Below are 11,703 nucleotides of genomic sequence, written 5' to 3' on the forward strand. Positions count from 1 at the left end.
TAAGTATTAATATAATTACGTTGTTAGGTAATAATAAATTTTGATTTTGAAATCATTTATTATTTATTTCATAATTCTAATTTTTTAAAAATTCTAGCCTTTGTAATATAATATTTTATATTATTTTTAAACATTTTGGATAAAATTTAAGACATTATTTTTTAAAATAAAGGAAAAAAACATTTCAAGTGTAAGTTTTAAAAATAAAATTAACTTAAAGATATTTAAACTTTAGCTATTTGCCTATTTTTGCTTTTCAACCCACTTTTTGAAAAAAAATGTAACATAATTATCAAACACATTTAGATTTAATATTTACATTTTTTCAACGAAATTTAAACATTCAATACTTCATCAAACATGACATAACACTAAGGAACAAATTATGCCATAAGAACTAAATTTATAAAATGAGAATAGTACAGGGACTAAAATCAGAATTTGACCAACCTTTTTATTATATAGTGATAAGCTTCTGTTCCTTTCTTCTCCATCTTCAAAGCATCCACAATTTTAATTTCTTTACTCTCTCGCGTTCCTTCCCTTTCTCTTCAGACAAAGCATCAAATTTCCCTGTTTTATGTTTTTGTTTCGTTTCTTTCATTTCCAAATTCCAACAGTACCCAAACAAAATCTAGAAACAGTGATTCGTTTCCTGTTTCAGACACAAACCGCCGTGTGTGTGTGTGTATTCCTCTTTATTTTGCAGCTTTTGAACCCTTCTTCATAGACAAAAAAGAAAACAACTCTTCCTTGTCCTAAAACGAGAAACCATGCATAGAATTGAGAAAATGAGAGAAAACCCATCTTTCTCTTCTACGCTGCTTGACAAAATCTATCGTTCCATTGATGATGGCGACACCAAAGTTGGAGACATGAAGTTCTACAGTGAGACAATGCAGAAGACAAGTACCAAAATGTCGAGTTTACAGCCAGCTTGTTTGATTGAGAAATGGATGGAAAAGAAGGTTGGTGAGAAGGCAAATGCAGACAAGAAGAAGAAACAGGTTGTTTCCGAGTTTGTAAGAAAATCATCACATCATGAACATGATCATGACCATGAACTTGATCATGATGGTGTTTTCTTTAGTTCCACTTCAATCTCATCTGATTCCAGTTCTGGGGGTTTTTCATTTTCATCATCTGACACTGAATCCATGTACGGTACTGCAACGAAAACTAAAGCTTCATCCTGTTTTGTTCCACCATGGCTGAAACCTGTCAAAACAGGGGGAGGAGGAAGAGAGAGAATGGAAGAAAGGGTGGACATGAAAATTTATGGCAACTTAAAGAAAGTGAAACAACAACAACAACCGATTTCACCAGGTGTCCGTCTCACAAGTTTCATCAATTCTTTGTTCACGACAGGCAATTCAAAGAAAAAAACCAAGGGTTCATCATCATCAACAACGACAACATCGGGGCAGGTGTCGTCGTGTTCTTCAGCTTCATCGTTTTCAAGGTCATGCCTAAGCAAGAACTCGGCTCCGGGGGGAGAAAAGTTGCGTGACGGGGTTAAAAGAACAGTTAGGTTCTGCCCCGTGAGCGTAATCGTGGACGAAGACAGTAGACCGTGCGGGCAAAAGTGCTTAAACGAAGAACAAGGGTCGAAGTCGAAATTGCCGTCGGTTTCGGTTCCGAATGCATGGAAAATAGGGAAATCGCCATCGACGAAGCGCGAGGAGGAAATGAAGTTTCAAGCAATGGAGAAGACGAGGCGAGTTGAAGAAATGGCCAGAGAGTTTTTGAAAGAGTATCATCTAAACCAGAAAAAGAACAATTTAATTTCAATGGATTCTCGCAGAGATTATGAAGATGAAGATGATGCAAGTAGCTGCTCGAGTTCGGATTTATTCGAGTTAGATCACCTTGTTCTTTTAGGTAACCATAGGTATGAAGAAGAGCTTCCCGTGTATGAAACTACCCATGTTCAAACAAATCGAGCCATTGCTAATGGCTTCCTAGTCTAGTTTTCTTTTTGTTCACAATATACAGAGAAACAAAAAATTTCAGCTTTAACTTTGTGTTTGTTTTTTTTCTTTATTTCGTTCTAATTATGATTTTAGTATGTTAGAAATTTGAGGGTTTAATCTCTTTAATCTAATATAATTTAGCCTATACTTCTATATGGAAATTACTTATGATGTTAAAAGTGATGAATTGATTTTTGTTTAAATTATAAATTTATTATTAATTAAATGATATATGTTTAATTATTCGAAAAATAATGGTCATAAAATATTGTTAAATTAAAGATGCAAAGATGGTGAAGTAGAGTGAAATGGAATGGTATAGGTAGGATGTAAAAATGAAGGAAAAAGAAAATATGGGATTGTGAAAAGGAACAAGTGGGGATGCGTTAAATTCTTTAGATCGATGATCTGAACTGAAGAGATACTGACAGTTTCTAAGTGATTGAAGAAAGAAAAAGAAAAAGAAAACAAAGATTCGAGATCGTAATGAGAAGCAAAATGAGAGAGAGGGTAGGTGTGATGGTAAAGGCAAAGGCAGATCTTCTCTCCCCCCATGGGAATACACAAAGTTATGAGACCACTGCAAGCTTTTGCTTTCCTTCCTTTTCTCTCTTCTATTTCTATTTTGGATCCAACCCTCCTTTTTTCTTTTATTTTTATCCTTAGCTGAAATGTAAATCAAATAAGTTAATTCATCCTTAAAAGCAAGATTTCGAAATTAAGTTGAGTTAAAAAGAATTTTATTATTTTAACTGTTGAACATTGTCATTTGGAATGCTTCCTATTCAAGACTCCTATTATTGGTGAGTTAAGTTCAGAAATAAAATCATTCAAAAACTCTTCTTTTAAATAAAGAAGTTTGATGCTTCTCTAACTTTACAAGTAATAGCGTAAAAGAAACTTGTTTATGTATTTTTTATGACAGGTAAAACAAAAGGTAATAGTAGTGAGGGTGCTTTGTAATGACATAATGGAATCTGGTAGTGCTAAATTTCAATGGGTAGATCAAAATATTAATGTTATTTCTAAAACAATTAAGATTACAATTATTATGAACATGAAAAATGTAGATAAAAACAAGTTTACAGCATTTAATTGTTACTGTTTTACATTTTTAACGTAAGACAAGGTCCACAAGGGTAGAGGTAGTTTCATATTTTCAAACAAGGAAACAGAGCTGTACTGTTATTTTGTGCATTAAAATTGACTCTTAGGATTCCTGTAAAGGGACCAACAACATTGTAAGTCTGCTCATCAATTATAATGGACTTTCTACAAACAAAAACTAGTGTTGTCCATAAGATTGGAGAAACAATAGCTCTCTAAAAGTTGTCTATTATGATTAGACTGCTTGCTCAATTATCGCAATGGACCATTCTACTTGCAAACCTTGTGATAAATGTGAATCTGTGCATACCAACTTAATCAATGTTTTTGGTTTTAGATTACTATTTTATCATTGTTTTTCTCAGTTCAATTGATAGAAAAAGTAAAAATAAAGGAAAAAATTATAAATAGCAATAATGAATGGGAAAATTAGGTAAAAATATCGAAATAAAAAAAATTAGAGAATTAAAATAGAATTTTTCAAATTTAAAGAAATAATTCAATTTTTTTAAAGAGAGAATGTCCTAGAAAAGTGCTTTCTACAAAACAGCATTTTTTTTACACATCAGCTCCTTTGATCAAACAGTTAAATGTTAGTAGTTTTGTCCTTGAGTCCTCGATTTAATTTCTCTCCTACTCGCATTTGTATTTTTTTATTTCATGTTGTTTTAATTTTTTAAAATTTTAATAAAATTTTAATTAATAAATATATTATTTTCTAATTTTTTAATTCATTTTTCAATTAATAACTATTTTATTTATATAAATAAAATAGTGTATATGTAATTATATAATAAAATATATATTTTTATTCTATGTGACATTATGTTTAAAATATTTTTAATTAATAATTTCTTTATTTATATAAATAAATTAATAAATATGTAATTATATAATGAAGTCATATAATTTTATATCTATCATTTTGTTAAATATATTTATATAAAAATTATTTTATTATATAATTATTATTTTATTTGTACAAATAAAAGATTTATTAATTAAAAATATTTTAAAATTAATTATATACAATATGTATTTTTATGATATAATTACATATTTATTATTTTATTTATATAAATAAAAAAGTTATTAATTAAAAGATGAATTAAAACTTGAAAATAATATATTTATTAATTAAAAAATTAATTAAAATTTTAAAAAATAAAAAATAATATGAAATAAAAATATAAATATGAATAGAAGAAGAATCGAACCCAAAACTTAAAAATAAAATCATTGACATTCCATCATTTAATTAAAGGAACTAATATATATATATAAAGAAAAACATATTTTATAGAAGGCGTTTTTCAACAGCAGTTTTCTCAAAACGCGTTTTCTATTCCTCCCTTCAAAATTGAACTATTTTCTTAAATTTAAGAAATTCCAGCCTAATGTCTTTTATTTTTTTTATTTCAACATTTTTATGTAATTTTCGCATAATGAATGGCATAAACATAAATTATATACTCCAATTCAGGTTCGATCAGATGAACTTTTTTCTCGATTTGGGTAATTAATTTGGACTAAAATATAAAAAAACAATTCAACCAGTTTTTATCGGTTCAATATATTTTTCTATTGATTTAACTAGTTTATAGTTTGTGGGTCAATCCCAATTTTAACTTCTTCACTCTAAAATAAGTCTAACCTCTTTATATAAATTGATATATTAATCAGTTTTCAATTCAACTGGTTGGTAAGAGCGTAGTTAGAAAATATTTTTAGAGAACACTGAAATTAAATTATAATTTTACTATAATAAAAATTCAATTTTAAATATTTAATTAAAGTTTTATCAACTTTTACTAATTTAAAATTTTAAAAATTTAAAAGATAAAAATAAAAAAAATTCATTTTAAAAGAAGTCAAGAACTTGCGAGCTCAACTAAATTGCGTCTGCTAATTTGTCCAATTAATTTAAAAAACATTGATGTTAGTTCAAAAATCTTTTTGGAGTTACAACAATTCTAATAAAATCATTTAATAAAATATGGGATAAACCCACACATGTACCTGGAGTGAGACTAAAATTTAAACATCAGTTCTTAAGATTCCATTTTGTCGTAACTAATGAAATGGGAAAGTTCTTATTTACTAATATCCCATCAATCATTAAATAAAAAGAAAATCGTTCTAAAAGAATATTTAAATTGAAGTATTCAGTTATACCTATTACAAGTTAAAACTAATTTTTTATTTTTATTTTTTGTTGAAAGTCTGACTGATTCAATATATTCTATTTATTAACATTTACAAAAGAAAAAGAAAAACAAATTTTTAGGTATTTGATTTTTATTTTTGAAAATAAAATAAAAACAGAGATAAGGTGGTATGACCATCTGATATGATAATTAATTTTAATACATTTAATCTTTTTTAACAATTTCATCATATTTTTATCATATTATTTGTTTTTTATATAAAAATTCTCTCTTTAATTTTTAAATAAGAAAATAATATACTTTAACGTATTTAAATTTACATTTTATTATATTAACAATAATATACATACTAATTAAATTAAAACTTAATAGATTAAGAATAGAGTTTTTAATGTTGGAAAAAGAAAATGGGGCCTTCAAATGTGGGACTCAGCTGAGGCAGAATCTGTGATAGTCAAATTCTGTAACATGAGCATATGATTACAACCCAATAAACCATATTAAACTGCACTCTGCAGTAGTGGCATTTCTAACTTTTTCAAGAATTGTAGGCGGATGGAATTTTTTGAACAAAATTATTTGTAGTCTCTTTCTTTTTTCTTTTTTTTTTTTTTTTAATATTTCATGCTGCCCTTTATAGTTTGAATGCTTTGGAAGTAGTTATCGATTAATGTAATTAGATTGGATTAAATATGTGAACTTTGGATATTATATATTTTCCTGGGCTCATCTCTTTCTGTTACGTTTTTAGTGGCTACTTAAATTTTCATTTTCTTAAATTATTAATCCATTTAAAAATAAATAAATAAAAATTCATCATCTTCTCTCTCTCTCACCAGAATGTCGTCCTCAGTCTTTGAGAACTACATGGTTATAGGTATGAACACATGATAATTGTTTTTTATTTGCGCCATGAGACCTGGCAAATCTTCTGCACGAACTAGGCTACAACTTGTAAGTCATAAAGTTAAACTTAAGATCATTAAACCAAAGCAAAATAAGGTCATCCCTGAGCCAAAAGAAACAAGTGAATAATACCACAAATCTTAGATGGGTGCTTCAAGTTCCAACAAATTAGATTGTTGTAAGAAAATCTCTTTAGAAATCGAACAAGGACCTAGAGAAGAAGAATAGAAAAAGGATGGCACTTACTTTTGGAAAATCCAGAAGTAGATTGAAAGAGACGTGAGGAGATGAGGAAGAGGATAAGAAAAGAAAAAAGTGTCAGGTTTTGATTGGGTTAAATGTTTTTTATCTTTTATTTTATTTATTTAATTAAACAATTCTTTAATTTCTTTTACCAAGTTATGAAATTCATGCAGTACACGACACGTGTCAATCTAATTGGCAGCAAGTTTTTCTTTTAACCCAATTTAATTTTTAGACCAAAAGTGGTAATAAAAATCACTTGTGAAAAAAAATAAATTTAGATATATAATAAATGAGAAAAATACTATAATGTAATGGCAAATTTTTCATTTAAGCCTTAATTTTTAGAGATTACTGTACAAGGGGTGGAGTGGTTTTAGGAATAAAATTATAATTTAAATATAAAATAAAAGGTTGCAAATATTAAAACTAATAAACCCGTATTATATATACGAAAAAGCAAACAACCTATAACTCTATAAATGGTTAATGTATTATTTGCTATTTGAGTTTAAGTTTGTTGGATCAAAGGTTTATTTGAGAAATTATTTTGATATAAGAAATATCATGCTTTGAATAAAAATATTTTTAAATAAAATTTGGTAAAAACTCATTTTAAATGATATCTCAAAAATTTTTTGTTGAACTCATACTTAGAAAATATTTTAAAGTCAAGTTAGTTAAACAAACTTTCAAACATTTTTCAACCATGTCAAAACTGCTCTAGGCTAAAAAGTACCAATCTAGTATCGATACTTTTTGTCAAGTATCGATAGATTTTGTTGAGTATCGATAGATTCAAAATTTTATCAATATATTTTTCAATATCGATACGAAAATGACATTATGTTTTTCAAAGTATTTATCCAATATCGATATGGTACCGATACCTTTTGTTGGGCATCGATAAATTTCTTCAAGTATCGAAAGTGGTATACTTTTATTGATATGTTTTTCAGCATCGATATGAAATTAACATTCTAACTTCCAAAGGATTTATCAAGTATCGATATGATATCAATACCTACTATTTGGTATTGATAAAATTCTCTTGGTATTGATATCGATGGTTCCAACGATCACTAATTTAGGCATTAAATACTTATAGTATCGATACCCATAGAAAAAGTATTGATTCCTGTTGTTGCAGGTGACATTAATGCATTTATATTTTCATCCACAACGGCTTTATTCAATACTCCAATAACCACAACGGGTGGAAATCAATTAAAGGGGATAAATACCAACCTTCAAAGGGTCTACAACAACAAGAGAGATTATCCAAGCAAAAATTTCAATCAATCCACCTTTGAGCTTAAAGTTTTCATAATTTTATTGTATACACTTGTAAGCTTTCATTGTTGTTTATTCAGCTCAAGTCTTTTATTGTTTCATTTGTGCTAAATTGGCAGACAATCCAATCTTGTAAAGATTCATTCTTAGTGTGCTTATTTGTATTACTCTTTGAGAGGGTTCTATCTTAAGGTTTGGGTAGAAACCTTAAGGGAGTTGCAAGGTTAAATATTGTCCTCAAAGGTTAATCAAATTAGTGAATTTTGGAAATTCCTTAGTAGTGGTAAGCTAAGGTAGTGAAGTAGGTAATTGGGGTAGAACCACTCTAAATCATTGTGTTCATTTGTTCCATCTTTTCTTTCTAGCTTCTATAAAATTTTAAAAGCCAATTCACCCTCTTCTTGGTGATTTTGATTTCATTAATCAAGCTAACAATTTATATAAGAGCTAGTCTCTAAAGAAGGTCTAACAACTAAGAGAAGATCTACAAGGTAGCTCAACTTTAGCCAAATCAATCTACACAAGATGACGTCCATTTATGGGTCAGTTTTCTATGGTGAAACTTAGTCTATCTCTAAATCTTCATACTTCAATGGAGTCAATTACTCTTATTGGAAGACCAGGATGATGTTGTTCATTCAAGCCAATGATCTTACGGCTTAGGACATCATTATGGATGGTCATTCCATCCCTCAAAAACAAGAAGGAGAGCATTTGGTGCCAAGAAGCAAGAAGGAGTATTCAACTAAATGTCAATGCCATGCACACTTTATTTTATGCACTTGGTTCAGAAGAATATAGTAGGGTATCATAATATTCTATAATGCCAAGGAAATTTGACATAAATTGGAAGTCACTTATGAGGGAACAAGCCAAGTTAAGAAATCAAAGGTTGGAATTCAAACACTCTGTAGAAAGCCCAATTTGCCGGGGCCCATACAGAAAAAAAAGCCAAAAATAAAACAAAATAATTAAAACATTCCAGATTACAACCCAAATTTCTAATGGCCCAATATCGCCCAAAACAAAATTAGCCCTAACCCAAAATAAATCCTAAAACAAAAATAAACAAAAACAAAACCCTAACTGTTGGCTAGCCTCCGCCGCTCCCATGCGCTGCCTTCGCCATGTACACCCTTTTTCCCCTCCGTACCTCTACGTCGACACTCCAGAAAATGTCCTCCGTACCTGCAAGAAAGGACAAAAAAGGACAACAACAACAATGCAAAGCAAAAAAAAAAAACAAAATAGAGCAATAAAAATGTTGTGTTTTCGGCTATAAAAGTCAACACAATCACATTGTAATTTTTTTATAGATGAATACACAAAGAGCAATCAAAAACAAAATTTCAAAAAGGTGGTTTTCTTTCTGTTTCTATTTTTTTCACCTTTTTGTTTTTTTTCTCAAAAAAAGCAAACAAAACACAAAAAAGAAAAAAAAATCTCACCTTTCCCATGTTTGGATCGCCGTGGATGGCCGAGGAGACCATCTCTGATGATAGATGGTGTAAAAATGGGTCTGGAGTCAAAGAAGCCCAAAAAAATGGCAAATTTTTTATTACCGATCACCATGAACCGTGACACCGTCGACGGCGGCAGGCGGCAGCCACAGTGGACCAACGACCAAAGCTAGGCCGGCCATGGGGGTTGAGGGAGAGAGTTGAGAGCTCTTTCTTTTGTTTTTTTGAAGAAGAGGTGAGAAAATGAAGTTAATTTTTTTTTATTTAAATACATGAAGCAAAATAACGTTGTTCTGCTTTAACCATTTAAGGGCCAAAATGACGCCGTTTAAGGCTGACCCATGTGACCTGACCCGCTTGAGCCAGGATCCCCGTGCTGTAACATCCCAAACCCGTGACCGTCACCGGATTTGACCACGTGGTGTTATCGGGCTTACTTCCCTTATTTCTCTCTTGGAAATATTTAATTTCTGTCCCAGGCAGGCTAGCTAACTGCGTCACTGTCCTCTTAAAAATCATATCTCGAGTTCCAGAACTCGAAAATCAGTTTCGTAAATTTTCCCTAAAACTAGACTCATAATCCCATCTACAAATTTTTTTCTAAAATTTTTGGTCAAGCCAATTAGTACAGTTTATTAGTTAAAGTTCCCCTGTTTCAGGGTTCGACTACACTGACCTTTGTGCACTACGACTTGGATATCTTCCTGTACAGGGCTCCAACACTTATGCCGTTTGTTTCTAGAGAAACTAGACTCACAAGGGAATCTGTACATATAGAGCATGACTTCTAATTCTCTCTGGTTAATTTATAGTAAATTTTCAAAGTCGGAGTAGGGGATCCAGAAACCGTTCTGGCCCTGTTTCGCGAAAACCTGATTATCCCTTAAAATACAGCTCATATGGTCGTTTCGTTTAGTCCATATGAAAATAGATTCATCATGGTTCAATTTAATAATTTATTCACTATTTAATTCTACTTCTACTATTTTTAGTGATTTTTCCATCTCACCTCACTGCTGCTGGCAGCATCTGTTACTAAAGCAAACAATGACTATTTCATAATTCTTCCATGGCCAACTATTTCATCATACATAATACAAATTATGGCCACCTTATCAAAATTAAGGTTTCTAAGGCTCGTGCCTATAGGTTTTAGATTCACACTCAACCGACCACATAGGCCATTTTCGCATGGCTTAAAGTTTACAACCGAAATTCAACAAAACAAAATAGCCTATACATGCCAAATGTTCTCCTAGTTCAACTACGAAGACAATACCAAAAGATTCCCGGCCGGTGTGATGACTTCAACGATGGTTACGAGCACGCATAAGCGATCTGAGTCCAAGAGACCTAAAATGGGTGACAAGAAAACACCGAGTGAGTTTATAACTCAGTAAGTCATAAGCACTTCACAACCATCCGTTACTAAAATTATCATAAAATGAAATAATGAAACAAGGCCCAGCGTTCCACCATACCGAACTACCATAGTTCCTTAGACCTTTCGGATCAATGTCATACCAAGTCATACATTTACATTTCATATACTATTCAATAGGATATTTGAAGCAATTTCCATTCATCATTTCATTTCGCAACAATCATGCAATTGAAATCATCACATAGATTTAAAACTTACCGACTCAACCCCGAGCATGAACATAGTATCTATTAGCCACGAACTCAAGGTACTTACTCTTTCCGCTGTCCATACTCCACTCGATGAAGACACACCCTCCATATAATTGTTCGATCGGAGATATATATATATAAATACGCACACACGATTGCTTGATACTCGATTTCGTACACTTAGTGCCATGTGATTTAAGCCCGCACACATAGTGCCATACCCTTGAGCTCGCACACCCAAAGGTCAGTAAATTTCCAGCATGCACACTTAGTGCCATATATTTCCAGCATGCACACTTAGTGCCATATATTTCCAGCATGCACACTTAGTGCCAATCTCGTCACCGTACACACGTATTGCCTGCACACTTAGTGCCGAAAGCAAACTTTCTACACATTTCACTATTTCTTTTACATTCAACAATGTCATCATTCCATACACATACATTTTCATTTACATATCATCTCATTAAACACAATTGCATAGATATTATGATCATTTAAAACAATACCAAATATATGCTTAATGACTTACCTTATATTGGATGAAACGATTTCCAATCGACTACTCGATTATCTTTGCTTTGCCTTTGTTTGATTCTCCCCTTTTGATGTCTTGATCTCCTAGTATAAATACATTTAGTAGTTAAATTTCTTGCTGGATACTTATGTGTATAATTTAATGGTTTTCAATCCGTTCACAACTATCCTTGTTCTAAATATCAAAACCTTAGCCAACATTCAATTAATGCATCAAGGCCGAATGTATTATCACTATTAAGGTAACCTAGTCTCAAGTATTTTCAATTCTAATGTACAACATCTCAAATTCCCATGACCGATCACACCTATTCTTACTTTCCAATATTCGAAATAATCAAAATCACCTCCTAAACACAATAGTCATGGACAATGCCG

The 11,703-nt window shown here is 30.9% G+C and overlaps 1 protein-coding gene across 1 annotated transcript; it reads left to right on the forward strand.

Annotated features, from left to right (window-relative positions):
- The first annotated feature begins 494 nt into the window (after positions 1–494).
- LOC108452244 (protein BIG GRAIN 1-like B) lies at positions 495–2,134 on the forward strand. The gene has a single exon (XM_017750014.2). It carries the CDS (start codon positions 774–776, stop codon positions 1,968–1,970), a length of 1,197 nt encoding a protein of 398 aa, XP_017605503.1. The 5' UTR covers positions 495–773; the 3' UTR covers positions 1,971–2,134.
- The last annotated feature ends 9,569 nt before the right edge of the window (positions 2,135–11,703 follow it).

This window comes from Gossypium arboreum, chromosome 6 (genome assembly GCF_025698485.1).
Source record: "Gossypium arboreum isolate Shixiya-1 chromosome 6, ASM2569848v2, whole genome shotgun sequence".
Taxonomy (NCBI): domain Eukaryota; kingdom Viridiplantae; phylum Streptophyta; class Magnoliopsida; order Malvales; family Malvaceae; genus Gossypium; species Gossypium arboreum.

Bases quoted from the DNA above. Each gene is read 5' to 3' on its own strand.
- LOC108452244 (XM_017750014.2), top strand. From the start codon at position 774: ATGCATAGAATTGAGAAAATGAGAGAAAACCCATCTTTCTCTTCTACG.